Below are 15000 nucleotides of genomic sequence, written 5' to 3'. Positions count from 1 at the left end.
GAACGCAGGTGTACGGAGCTGTCCGTCACACAAAGGGGTCATCGTTAATGTTACCGCTCATCTCTTAACATCATTCGAGGTAAACAAAACAAAAACAATTTAAATCCACTTTGGTGAATGGTCCCATCATCTGGAATGAATTGCCCTACAATGTTCGAAACAGTCAGTCGCTCCCCTCCTTCAAAACCAACCCCAAGACACACCTCTTCAAACAAGGAACTTAGTCGATAAATATCGACAGGGGGCCGACAAATGGTTTAAATGGGAAATGTGTGTATATGGGTGTGGGTTTGAAACAAACAAACAAACCAACCCATGTGAACCCCGGGCCGCAGGCCTTCGATGTAGTGATTGAAAAAAAAGGATGTTCTCAAATGGTTCAATTCTCATTTGGTCTGATTCTCAAATGGTACCGGTATACTCCCCCCCCCCCCCTGGCCGCAGGCCTAGGAGTAAAATTTTATAGACACTGACCTTCTTCCCAGGGGTCATTGACCCAGTTTTAGCTATGAGAGGTGGTTCGCCCAGAGGCTGTAGAGTATACTGGGGCGGTCTCTTTGATGTCTTGAGAGGAAACTTGGCCAGGGTAGTACATGCACCAGAACTGGTGGACACCAAGGACAAACATGAAATCGAAGCAGTTTGCTTTCAGAGGGAACGGTCGTCAGCAACTCAAACTTCTCTGTTTTCTTTTTTTTTAAATCTGACTTTCTTTGTGGCCCCCTGACTCCGCCCCCCTCCCTCTATAAGGACCCCCCTCCACAAGGACCGATTTTTGTCAACATTTTAAAGGTCGCTAGAGAGGGGTTCCACTGTATGACCTAACCGCTACTGGCAGACGGCCTCAATCTTCACGCGCAAAGACGAGATTAATAGGTGCTCGGTTTTGGTATTTTGAATTACATTACATTAAACCTTTGTTGGGTTTCATGGTCATGGCAACAGCCATAATAATATTACATGATGTATAATATCATATTTCAGCATATGTGAATTACATGTCATCATACTAAACTGTCATACATTTTTATTCCTACATTATTCTGATTGATCACAACCAAACCTACTATCATTGGACACATCCAAATGCAAGCGCCTGTTCTTGACAATTTAGATCAGTGCAATTTCCTGGGTCGGGCTTTGCCACAGACACTCACGGTTTGGCCTGTAGGTAAAATGTACAATGTATTTTCTGATTTGTGCACAAAAGCTTTTTTTCTTTTTTCTTTTTTTTAACATAACAATGTTTAATGTCACTGTATGTTTAAAAGACCATGGTCATATTTGTAAAAAAAATGTTAAATTAGAAAATAAATAACATTTTGGTTCATGATTTTTCCTACACCTGTGCTAAAGATAAGAAATAAAAATGTCGGGTATATAAGTCACTCAAATACAGCTAGGTATGAATGGCTCGGTTTGAGTTTGTTGCAGTTGACCCTGCACAAAGCGATATATCATGTTTTTGTTGAACAATTTTGACGTCACCCCTCCCATAGGGTGACGTATTTCACAACTTCCTGTGTTACACAAACTCTGTGATGACCAATTTTGACGTCACCCCTCCCATAGGGTGACGGATTTCACAACTTTCTACAGATGAACAATTTTGACGTCACCCCTCCCATAGGGTGACGGATGTCACAACTTCCTGTGTACACAAACTGATGACGTATTTCACAACAAAATGGCGCTGCCCATGGTCAACCTCGAAACTATCCGTATAGAATGGGGGCGTCCTCGCCCCCATAACAACATTTCGTCGCCGATTAGCTCTGTCCCAAACATTATTCTCTATGAGTACTTAACTGACCTGGTGTGTGTGTGTGTTGGTGTGTGTGTGTTGGTGTGTGTGTGTGTGTGCTTATTGTGAGCATTTGTCTGTTGTATGAGTTTGTTTGCGTGTCTTGACTGTGCACTGTGCTGCGCTGCGAAAAAATGTGATTCTTTGTATTTTATGCAAGCATGTATAGGCCTATGTGCTGTTTGATGAGTATTTTCCTTTTCATCTGAGACAAATTGTATTAGTTGTATATATCGTGTTGTGTTTTTGATTGAACTTGTAAACTGAACTTGTAAAGCGCTTCGAGCTGCGGAGAAGTGCTATGTAAATGTCCATTATCATCATCAATAACAAGAAGATCAGCCAAGATACAATCTAACGCATGCTGCCAAAATCTTCAGTTCACTGGTCGCCTGCCTTCTCTCTTCAGTCTGCGAAGTCGTCTTTGATCAGAGGTTTCCACCTATTCAGACAGCGCATTGAATAGTTTTCCAGCTCTGTAACTTCTGCTTTATACATTTGGATGTACCAATCTGCCACTCTTTCTCTTAGGTCGTATAGATCTATTAGCACGATTTCGTCCGATTCACACACATGCAAGCACTTTCAGTCAAAATCGCTTTTCGAGCACCGCTTTGTGTATCCATGGACAGGTTACGGCGGCAGATGTTCCTTGGTTTTTCCTGCTTCTTCCTATCAATCACTTCACCTACTTGTTCGTAGATATCATCAAGGAAATAGCCAGCCTTTCCTGCACCGTTCTCAATAAGACGTTCCTCGTCTGCAGAGAGAGGAGGAGGGGAGAGACATACGAGTAGTGTGTGTATTTGTGTGTGTGTGTGTGTGACGGTGTGTGTTTGCGTGTGTGCGTTCGTGCGTGCGTGCGTAACATTTTATCTAAGGGCTTGTTTTAGAGAAGAAAGAACATAATGAGTAAGACACTAAAGAGAGAGACACACAGACAGTAAGTTGCTGCGGTGATAACGGACCCCCCCCCCTAAAAGCGGGAAGTAAACTTATGGACGCGTCCCCAAGAAAAAAGATAGACCGCATTTATAAAGAAATAATTGAAATCAGGTATTTCGGCTCGGAAATTGTAGTTATGCTCTCTTTTCAGGTTTACAGAGGTTATTAAGTTGTAATTTGTGTGCATTAGTCTGATTCCCCACATACATAATTATTATACATATTATTAGTGCATATTTTTGTTTGAACAGTTGTTGTCCTACATATTGTCACAAAAAACGAGCATATGTTTATGCAACAAGTCGACAATGAGCCACTAGCACTATACAGTTGTTGCAGAAGTAGTCTGAACAAAAATGGTATGCAACAACTGTATATCTTTTTAAATCAACTAATTTGTTGCCTTTAGCATAACATACACGCTTGAAAACAACGGAGGAACTTTTCATCTTTATTGTAATCATTTTGCAGACAAAAAATCATGTGATTTGATCAATTCGTTTATGAATGCAGCCTTTCCAAAAACTTCAAGTGACGTTTTCTCAAAACCAGGTTTTTCGAGGTAACAGTTGTTGCTTTGACGGGACGATATATGTGTTCTGCGCGAACTTAGAATCCGGTTTCATTCTAGAATGGACCGGGTCCAGGTTGGAATTCTAACCCTGCGCAAGTACAGGGGTGCCATTCTAGAATGAAACCCTTGAATAAAGGGGGCCGTAATGTTTGTAGGTAAGACAGAGTTGTCTTCCCTTGAATTATCTCCACCTGCACCTTCCCTTTGATAAAATGGGGCTGATTTGTCTACCCCTGAAAAAATCCTTTGGCGATCTTGCGATGTCATGTCATGTCAAGAAAGTTGACACTCCTGAGTACGCAATAAACAAAGGCAGACCATAGCAAGGGAGACTACCAGGGCGGTATTGTTTCCAGGGCAGTTGTTTTTGTGATGAGAGCCGGTTGCGGCCGCTTGCAATGTCAGCGCTGTCTCCCTCTCGGAAATGTCCGGTTTTTTGACAATTTTTTTGACAGACAGACAGACAGACGGTCAGACCGACTAACCGACAGACAGACCAACAGAAGGACAGAGTGAGTTATAGAGCTGTTGTCACAGGTTTAAAAAAAAGTTGACATTATATCTTCACAATTCAGAAGACCAACTTCATGTATATGAATAAGATTAAAAGTTACAAGCGAGATCGGCAAAACACTGTCAGTCCGGAAATTTCCGTTCGTAGCGATCAGTGCTGAGTGTCTCTCAAAATCGTAATCACTTTCAGAACATCACAATCCCAATTCACGATGTCTTTGAGTAAAGTGTAAAAAACCCGAAAAAAACACCCAACCAAACACACAAAAAACAAAAACAAACAGAAAATCCACATTTGTGGCTTTGGTTGTGTGATAGTCTAACTGAAATGACCATTCCAACTTGAACCCAAATTCCAACCTTGCGCACGGCCGATTCTAGAATGGACCAGCAACAAGGGTTTCATTCTAGAATGGCACCCCTGTACTTGCGCAGGGTTAGAATTCCAACCTGGACCCGGTCCATTCTAGAATGAAACCGGATTCTAAGTTCGCGCAGAACATATGCATTGTATATATACTCTTCAAAAAAAGTTAAGGACCGGTCATGAAATGGTCACAATCTTTAAAATATTCGCCAATAGTCGATTAGTAGTAATTGACCGTTTCTAGTCATTTATTTGACCACGAAACGTGACAGATCGCCTCATCCAAATGAAAGTCATGCAGCAAAAACAGGTTACTGAAAAGGCAGCAGGCATCGACCATGAGCTTCCACAACACACTGTTGTCAGTAATCAAAGATTTACAAACTGCTTACACGCTTTCAACTTCAGTGAAAGACGCCCAGTCCGCAAAACAACATTGACTGCCAACCATCCAGCTTCACACCGAACCTGGTGCTCTCAACATGTAAGGTGGTTACGTCATCGTAGGGCTCAGTTCTTGTTTACAGATGGGTCCCGCCTCTCCTTGAAACTTGCTGATGGACGCATCCGAGTCTGGAGGCGTCGTAGAGAGCGCTTTGCATAAATCGTTTGATGGAGGCTCTGTGATGGTCCGGGGAGAGATCACCTTACGTCGTAGCACATCTCACTACCGATTAGTGGGAGATTAACTAGTTATCGCTGCCGGGATAAGATTTTACATTTTGTTGTTGCAGGAAATACTACTGTTGTGAATTTGAAATCTGAGGGTTGTCTAGAGTAACAAGCTCTAGCGTTGTTTTCGCTGTCATGTTTGACCTGACATTTTCTGGAGACAGTCCTCAGTTCTTTAGTAAAACAATACAGAAAACAAACCATTTAAGCTTGTCATTTCTGTATGGCATGCGTTTTAAAAAGTAGTCCTTATATAACTTTTTTTTAAGCGTATAGTGTTAAACAGGAATGAAATAGAAACCTGAGAAGTGGCCTCTATCATATGTCAAACAGTTATGAGACACTTGCCATTGTACTGTAAAACCTGACTACTGTGTCGCATAATGCTATTGTTGATCATAATTGAACATACAAATAATTCTCGGAATCTCAAGCGCACACCCTCCTTTGTGTGCAAAGTGCCATGTTAAACCAACACTGCTCTGTCTAGTTCACAGCAATAGTCTCAGGGCTTGGAAACAAGAATACACGTTTTCAGAAGAAGAAAACATGGGCAGCGCTATACTGTATGGCAGCTCGCTTTCTCCAATAAGAAATTAAACAGCTCGAATGCATATGTCCATGGCGGTTACCTCACAGAACGGTGTGATACACATACCAATACTAATACAAATATATCCTCCGAGAGCATTCTTACACTTGGTTTAATACCAAACATGAACAGCTTGTGTGCTCTCTGTGATGATAGGAATTGTTATGAAGTATTTGCTGTGAAATTTTGAAATTGTTCGCCTTCTTTTTTTTCTTCTTTTTTTTCAATTTTTTTTTATTCAAATAAATAACAACAATTAACAATATCTCATACAATGAATCAAATACAACTTATCGAGTACAACAAGCTAACTTTTTTAACGTTTTTGTTCTTCGAACACTCACACAAAAATGCTTCTTATCTGTAACTGCCTATTAAAAATACTTTCCAACGGTAAAAACGAATTTATTTTTTTATATATACTAACGCACATCTTTCCGATTAAGATAATGTGGTTCAATTTATACATAGTTGCCTTTTTCACCATTACAAAATGCATACCAAATAAAACATCACTAACTTTCAAAACAATCTTAATTTCTAAAGTACGAAAAATAAATTCTTCAATAAACTTCCAGAATTTGTATACAACCGGGCATTCAAAAAAGAAGTGTTCAATGAAATCAGTTACATCACAGCAGTAATTACATTTATTAGTTTCCGTTACTTTCATTTTACACAGGAGAATGTTGGTCGGATAAATGTTGTGCATAATTTTCCAGTGTAAAACTCTTAATCTAGTCTCTTGTGTTGACTGATAGGCAACTATCCAAGATCGTTCATCAATTTCTACATTAAACTTTCTCTTCCAAAATCCTCCGGAACATGGTACATCTGTTTTCATATTAATAATCTCTTTCCTATATTCTCTGGCACTTAACACATTTTTGCCGTTAAACAGTGGTAAGGTAATACAAACATCATCAGTCATATTTACAACATTTTTCCTCATAAATAATGACACAGCAGCTTTTACAACATTATATTCAAGAATTCGGTTTGGCGAATATCCAATCAAATCACATATGTCTTGATATGATAATATGTCTCCCGAACGTACAATGTCAGTTAATACCAATACACTTCGTTGTATCCAACTTTCAAAAAATAAAACTTTGCCACTATACGTTATGCATGCATTATTCCATAATAAGGTCGGCCCGACTGTCCCACGATCGTAGTGGTTATTATTTTAATACTGCTTTCCAAAAGTGTGATTTCACTAGGTCTAACCCTTTAAATCTTGCACTGTTTACATTCGATAAGAAACATTCAAAATGCTTTCCAAAACGCAAATACATCATCTTTGGAGTGAAACTCCAATTATCATTTTCATTTGATGTAGTCAGTTGTGAAACCCATTGTAATAAAAAAAGAAATTTGCATTTGCCTAATATCGATCATTTTTAAACCACCTTTTTCAATTTCAAAACATAAAACGCTTCTTTTCACCTTTTCAAAGGCCTTCCGATTACAATCTCTTTTTCGCCACAAAAATCTAAACAATAAGGTATTGACTTCATTCAAAACACAGTCAGGTAATACAAACGCTTGCATAATATACACAAATTGTGAAATTAAAAACGTTTTCACAATACATATTTTCCCTACAATGCTCAAATTTCGCTTCTCCCATGCACAAATCAATCGCTTAATATTCCTTATTCTTCCAGTCCAGTTATCTTCTACCAAAGAAGCACTCTTATCATTACAAAAATATACACCCAAAATCTTCAACTTTTTCTTCCAAACAAAATTATAAAATGCTTCATCACAATGTTTTCTACTACCCAACCACATCGCCTCAGACTTTCTCTTATGTATCCTTAAGCCTGAAAAGCTAGAAAAGTCATTCATTATTTCAAGTGCATAATACATATCAATCTCATCCTTTAAAAAAAGGGTGATATCGTCTGCATACAGAGCAATGTTAATAACAGTTGCAATATCAACATTGTTCCATAACGAGATTCGCCTTCTGTGCACACAACGTTTTTAAGGTAAGGCACGGCAATATTTATTTATTTTTGATCCAAGGGTTACATGAATTTGAAAAAGAAATACAATAAAAACAAAAACGAAAGAAACGTGATAATGGGACACGACACTTTTAATGAATAACCAGAAATGGGTCAAATTGAAATAACTAATTAATGATGATCACACATGTGTTAACAAGACAGGATTATTTAATTTTTTTGAATAAAAGAGGTAAAATAGTCAGAATTGTTTTATAATATACTTAATAAAATATACCAAGTTCAATAACTTTCGTTTTATATGAATTAAAATAAATGTTTGAATTTGACTGCGTTTGAATTTCTCCGAAAATACACTGGTGGAAGCTTTTTATCTCTCAAATGTTCAAAAACAAATTCCCTGAAATATCTTCTGAAATTCATCTCCTAGTTCTCCAGACTGGCATTTAAGACATAATCTTTCGTAATGGGGTATATTTAATATTCTGCCTTTCTGAATTGGCAATTTATGATTTAATGTTCTGAATTGTAACATGTTCAAATAATGTTCAATTGTGAATGTACACGTATCTTTAAACAATCTATCATTGAAACAGGTTTCTTTTGCACTTAATTCATATAACCACGACTGTATATATTGATCTTTTAGGCATTGCAACGTGTGACATTCACTTTAAAAACTGTCGTTTTTTGTTTGTTGCTTTGGGTGTTTGGGTGTTTGTTTGTTTGTTTGTTTGTTTGTTTTACAGCTTGAATGTTTTCAATTTCAGAATTCCAAACCCTAGATTATCAGGTAAAATTACTCTGATTCTATTGTGAAGGTTACAACAATTATTTTGGTCAGATACAAACAAAGGCAACTTTTGTTGTTGTTGGTAGAATCACTGTGTTGTTTTATTTTTCTCAATTCTATTCCTGGACACAAAGCGACCAATCAGAGCCGCAACCCATACAACCACAGTGGTTACACCAGCAGTCAAACATAACTCTGCAAGATCACCCTGAGCACTCTCGGATTTACCGTAGCGGCATTCATTGACGAAAGTCTCACAGTTGTTGTTGAACAGGTTGAATCCCTCCCGTTTTCCTATCCTGGCTTCTGCTGCTTTTATTATGTCTTTCGGCTCTCTGGGTCTGTATAAAGCAGAAACAACAGATGATATTCTGAAGCATGGAAAGGCAGCTGTTCAGTGACAATTGCCCAAAAGGCAGAAGAACTGCCCATAAAACAGACAGAGACCATAGATTCATTGTTGAAAAACACCACACAAAAACACTGAAGCGTGTTGAACCATTCAGTCAATACATGTAACACAATGAACATTTCATAAACGAATATTTAAGGCACCAAGCTGAAATGTAATTCCATAGTCCAGACCGAGTCAAAGATTGTCAATGAAGTTGATAAAATCATGTGGCCGTGACAGTGCGGCCGCGACTTTTGAAAACGGACAAATATAGCGCTACCAAAAATCGGACAAAAGCAACACAAGCAAATACGCTCCAAATGCATGCATCAATGTTCATACAAATCCGTTGACTGAACGTAAAAACCACTCAATTTGCAGTGTAGAAATTAATGAGTGTTATATAGTGTTCCCAAAACATTGTTTGTTATGTCAGCCCTTCAATCAATTTGCAATTGCCCATAAAGTCTGCCGTTTTGTGTGTGTATGTGATTCTGTTCGTTTATTGTACTGTGTTTTTTATTGTGTGGTATGTTATTTTTTAGTAAATGCAACAAATACCAGAGTGTGATAGGGGGAGGGGTGAATCAGTCTACTTCGCAGAGCAAGGCTAGTTTAATTTATCTCTTTAGAGAGAGATGTCTGTGACTCAACGTCAAGGTATTATCACATGCATTCCTAAAGATGATAAAGATATAAGATATTTGAAGAATTGGAGACTAATTACATTGTTAAATACAGTATATAAGATAGCATCATCTTGCATAGCAGAAAGAATTCAGACTGTTTTACTAAAACTTATTCATGAGGATCAAACTGGTTTTCTGAAGGGGAGATTTTTTGGAGATAACATTTGACTGTTATATGACACGTTATTTTAATACTGACAAAAATAATATACCCGGACTGTTTTTCATGGTCGATTTTGCGAAGGCGTTCGATAGTATCACATGGCCTTTTATTGAAAAATCCCTTAAAACAATACATTTTGGGGATGACATAAGATGATGGATTTTTCTTTTTATTGTAATATTAATTTAAATCTTGCGGTCAGTGTGAATGGTCAATATTCCAAGTGGTTAAGTGTAGAGCATGGTACCGGGCAGGGAAATTCTCTGTCACCGTATTTATACCTTCTTTGTGCGGAGATTTTGTCTATTATGATTCGTCAGAATGAGAATATACATGGAATCCAGGTTGGAGATAGAGAAATTCTCCAATCGCAGTTTGCAGATGACACAACCTTTTTTCTAGATGGTACCAAAGAATCTTTCTGTTCCTGCATTAAAGTGTTAAAACATTTTGCATTATTATCTGGACTTACGATACATTATGAAAAAATCTGCTACTGTGTGGATAGGGTCGTTAAAAAATCAAATGTTAAATTTATGCCAGAATTAAATTTGAAGTAAAACCCAAGCATTTAGAGTGCTCGGCATACATTTTTTCAGTGAAAGTGGAGGAAATAGTGAACATAAATTATGAAAACAAGTTCCAAGAAATTCGGAGGTATTTAAATATGTGGTCAAAGAGAAATCTTACACCATTCGGTAAAGTAACAGTTATAAAGACACTGGTTATGTCAAGATTAACTCACCTATTTTTGAATTTACCAGATCCTGAGAAACATTTTCTCGATGAATTGAATAAACTGCTCTATTCTTTTTTATGGGATGAAAAACCAGATAAAATTAAAAGAAAAATAGTTGTACAGCCATATGAAAATGGTGGACTGAAGATGGTGGATGTCTATTTTTACTTAGCTGTTTTAAAATTGACATGGTTAAAAAGAATTTTGTTGAATACTGGGAAGATTGTACATATTTTGAAGATAATTTGTCCCCTGGTTTGTTGTGTGGAATACAGAGGTGGGGAATTTGCAAATGTTTTGATGCATAAAGTAAAGAACCCTTTTTGGTTTGATGTATTTAAGCATTATAAACAATTTGTCTGCAAATGTGTGCCTCAGACTGTTGATGAATTTATCTCAGAGCCACTGCATTTCAATGTCCATGTCTGTCGAGACAAAAAGATTATTTTTATTTCAAACTGGATTGAGAATGGAGTTGTCTCAATAGGGCATCTGCTTGGACCAAATGGCTACTTGCCTTATGAAGATTTCAAGATAGCTTATCCTCATATACATCTGTAAATTTTATTCTGTATCAAATCAAATATAGATTTTGAAAATAATTATGTGTTGTCCGAAATGTTGTCATGTAAACTTGTTTTGTAATCTGATTCAAAGATTTGTGATAAGAAGTTGGTTTATAATCATGGTCCATTAAAATCAATTAAGAAATGGTCACAAAAAATGAATATTAATCTGGATAAGACAACTGTCTTTTCACAAGTTATAAACACAACTATTGATACTAGATTGCGGTGGTTACAATACAGAATTGTATACAGAATTATTCCAACAAGGCGTCTGTTGTTTTTGAAAACAATTGTAGACTCTGTGTTTCTTCTGTAAAGAAGAAGACAGTTTCGATCATTTCTTCTGGGACAGTACAGTTTTTTTGGAGAGGTTTTTTAGTGGCTGCAGGAAACAATTTCACACTGTGCACAGTTGATTTTATCAAAAGAATTTATTATGTTTGGTTGTAAAGAGGCTGTACATACAGACAGGGTTTTTGATTTGATCTTGTTGCTAGCAAAATATATGTATACCGCAAGACTGAAAGACATGCTGCCACACATTGATATTGTTAAGAAAATTGTACAACAACGATTTAGAATAGAAAGATATAACGCCTTCATTAGTAGCAATATTCAACAATTTGATGCTGATTGGAACAAGTACAAGGATCATTTTTGATTGATCCTGGGTTTTTTGTTGTGTTTTTTGTCTCCTATTATACGTGTCTAGTTTAAAGGCCGTCTATGTTCACAAGCCCGTTTTGTTTTAATTGAACCTGTACTCAATAACAATTACTCAGACCACCACCATCTCTCTCTCTCTCTCTCTCTCTCTCTCTCTCTCTCTCTCTCTCTCTCTCTCTCTCTCTCTCTGTCTCTCTCTCTCTCTCTCTCTCTCTCTCTCTCTCTCTCTCTCTCTCTCTCTCTAGGCAATGCCTAAAATCTCCATCCTTCTGTAATAAAGTTTAATTAATCAATTAAATGATTAATTAATTAATCAATCTCTCTCTTTCTCTCTCTCTCTCTCTCTCTCTCTCTCTCTCTCTCTCTCTCTCTCTCTCTCTCCTTCTTACACCCCTTACCTGTTCACAAACCTTCGCCCATATAAATGTATGTTAAATGTACCTTTATTGTATATACGTGACAAGGTATATTTGTAAACTTGTCTTTATATATATTCCCCTCCCCCCCCCCCCCCAAAAAAAAAAGGCAGACGTACGCTATGAATACGTTATGCATAAGTCCAATTTAGAATGTTGATGCTGTATTTGAACGTATGCCAACGTATTGACATTATTTTTTTTACTTTTCATACACATAGACATAGGTGAATAAGACATAAATGTGAATGATTAAACGTTCAATCGATGATTTAAAACAGAAAAAGAAAAAAAAGGTGTGATGAACAGCCCGCCCCACTACTTGGAGAATCTGGACACGTCAAGAAAGGAATGAATAGGTTTGTAACACCCCCCCCCTCCCCTTGGTCCCCCACCCCTAAAATGAATCCGCCAGATGGATTTAAAGGTGCGAAAACAAGACAATAAGAGTGCCGACATACAAAAGAAATCTCACGGGTATTTGCAGTCAAGTTCCGCGTTGTTGTTCCGCGCCCTGCATCCATTGGCAACTTTCCAAAAATCGCCCTCTTGAATTTTCGACTTGTCCGACAGCACTCCATAACCACTGCACGTGGAATTGTGATGACTCCATCCACTGGCCCCGTCATCTCCTGCCCGATGTATCACCTTCCCATCACCTTAAAATGGACAAAATAATACAAAAAGCAGTTGGTAAATGACAAAACGCTATAATGATAAAAAATTTAAAAAATAAAACAAGAAAGGTAAGTTGTTGGAACGTTGTTATTGACAAAATGACGTTACATATTTTAATATATATATATAATTGTGTCCATATATTAAATTTTGTGATTGTAACATAATTTTGTCCATAACAACGTTCCAAAACTTACCCTTCTTGTTCTTTTATTCTGAAGTTTGGAACGTTGGCAGTCTCTTTGTTTTTGGATTTGCAATGATAATAAAACCCTGCCCGACACCTGTTCATATCCCATTTTAGCTGCCATGCCGGCTATTATGGAATGCAATGGTTCTGAATGTTTTATTGGGTTGATTGCTCATTTACAGGAAGAAAAATGTACCATCTACACAAATATCAAAGTACCGTAAAGTTCCTTGTAAAGGCACACATCTGTTCTGTACCTGCCTTCAATATAAAGCATTTTCCACCACCTGCATGGCACCTTATTTCATTCATGTTGGCATAATCGTTCCACACCTGACTTATTTAGCAAGTGACAAACATTGACGACCGAAATATGCATTTGTTAAGGTTACCTCCCAAGAGGAAACTCAACTGTGCTCACGTCAATGTTTGAACGTGGAGACCGTGAATGTCGACTCACCGGAAGCTGTACAGACTCGTCTCGGATGCATATATACTATTGATACAGCTCACAAGGTAGCGATTAACTATTAGGTTTGAGTTTACTGGGCCTATCAGTAACGCTTGCCTTTGTAAATAGCGTGGTGGTCGTAAACGCGTCTTTCAAACACCACGATGTCACCAGGTTCCAGCTTGTCAAGGAGTCTTTGGTTGTGTTCCCTGATGCTCGGCTGATCTGACATCTTGCTTCACTCTGGTATATATAACAACCTGGAGTAATCGAAACTCATTATTGGAATAGTAAAAGACGGAGCATGGTGTGTGTGTGTGTGTGTGTGTGTGTGTGTGTGTGTGTGTGTGTGTGTGTGTGTGTGTGTGTGTGTGTGTGTGTGTGTGTGTGTGTGTGAGAGAGAGAGACGCCTAATCAAACAGTTTTTTGTTTTAGCTTTCAAGCTGAAATGCAATCCCAAAAAGTCCGGACCGCGTCAAAGAACGTTCAACTGAAATTTCAATCAATTTGATTGAGATATGCTGTGGCCACAGCTGTTTTTAACACTGGAAATGACGTAATCAATGCGATTCATCGGTAAAAATAGTGTGCAAAAAAATATCAGTGGGGTAGGTTTTTTTGTTTACAGTTAGTCAAATTTTGACTAAATGTTGTAACATAGAGGGGGAATCGAGATGAGGGTCGTGGTGTGTGTGTGTGTGTGTGTGTGTGTGTGTGTGTGTGTGTGTGTGTGTGTGTGTGTGTGTGTGTGTGTGTGTGTGTGTACAGAGATTCAGAGAAAACTACCGGACCGATCTTTATGAAACTGTACATGAGAGTTCCTGAATATGATATCACCACACTTTTTTTTACTTAAAAAAAAAGTTTTTGATGATGTCATATCCGGCTTTTTGTGAAAGTTAAGGCAGCAGTGTCACGCTCTCAAATTGGTTGAAGTTTTGGTCAAGTAATCTTCGACGTAGCCCGGACTTTAGTATTGCATTTCAGCACGGAGGCTTACAAAATAATTGATGAGTTTGCTCATTAAAGTTGTCATTAAAATCGATTTTTCGCAAACAGATTTGAAATTGATTGCATCGTATTCTTCATCAAATTCTGAATTCAAAAATGTATACATATGTCCTGTTTACTCTAAAATGTGATCACAGTTAACGAAAATAGATTAATTCGTACTACAATTAAAAATTTACGAAATCAATCTAAAAATAATTTCATCTTATTTTCTATCATTTCCTGATTCCAAAAACATAAAGATATTATATGTTGTATTCAAAACAAGCTCAGAAAGTTCAACAGAATATAGAAAAGCGCGCTTTCCTGCTTAATGCAATAAGCTACCGCGCTATTCTGGCTTGTCAATTTCACTTCGTTATGCACGTGGAATGTGAGCGATTTCCTTGTCGCGGGGGTTGACGGAGCTGTATTGTCTTGGTGACAAAATGCAGTGCGTTCAGTTTCATACCGTGAGTTCGACAGCTTGACTAAATATAGTAATTTCGCCTTACGCGACTCAGTGTTTCTTCTGGGAATCGCTTTGCACACACACACACACACTCTCCTATACACCGAGTCAAACACAAAGTGACAGACACACACACACACACACACACACACACACACACACACACGCACACACACACACACAGACACACACACACACACACACACACACACACACCTTTGTGTGCTTCAGACCTTGCATGTTACAACCATTTCCTTATTGAGCGATGCATATTAATAAATAGAACCGACGCCGGTCTAGTCAACATCACGCTATTCGCGACTGCACCCTGCAATCACACTTGT

The 15000-nt window shown here is 37.8% G+C and overlaps 1 protein-coding gene across 5 annotated transcripts in view; it reads right to left on the bottom strand.

The window, feature by feature from the left end:
* Positions 1–3187: 3187 nt before the first annotated feature.
* Positions 3188–15000, bottom strand: part of LOC138978429 (phospholipase A and acyltransferase 3-like) — a 12467-nt gene continuing 654 nt past the window's right edge. For 2 of the 5 annotated variants that reach the window (XM_070351168.1, XM_070351169.1), the window contains exons 2-4: positions 13312–13454; positions 12351–12534; positions 3188–8580 (exon numbers count right to left, since the gene is read on the bottom strand). In XM_070351168.1, the coding sequence (XP_070207269.1) occupies positions 8328–8580; positions 12351–12534; positions 13312–13426 (552 nt within the window). In that variant the 5' untranslated portion in view covers positions 13427–13454 and the 3' untranslated portion in view covers positions 3188–8327. The remainder of the gene's footprint in view (positions 8581–12350; positions 12535–13311; positions 13455–15000) is intronic. The other 3 variants (XR_011459679.1, XR_011459680.1, XM_070351170.1) reach the window with 2 other exon arrangements.

The sequence above is a fragment of the Littorina saxatilis genome, linkage group LG10, assembly GCF_037325665.1.
Source record: "Littorina saxatilis isolate snail1 linkage group LG10, US_GU_Lsax_2.0, whole genome shotgun sequence".
Classification (NCBI taxonomy): Eukaryota; Metazoa; Mollusca; class Gastropoda; order Littorinimorpha; family Littorinidae; genus Littorina; species Littorina saxatilis.
This window is presented reverse-complemented; position numbering and strand designations above follow the sequence as displayed.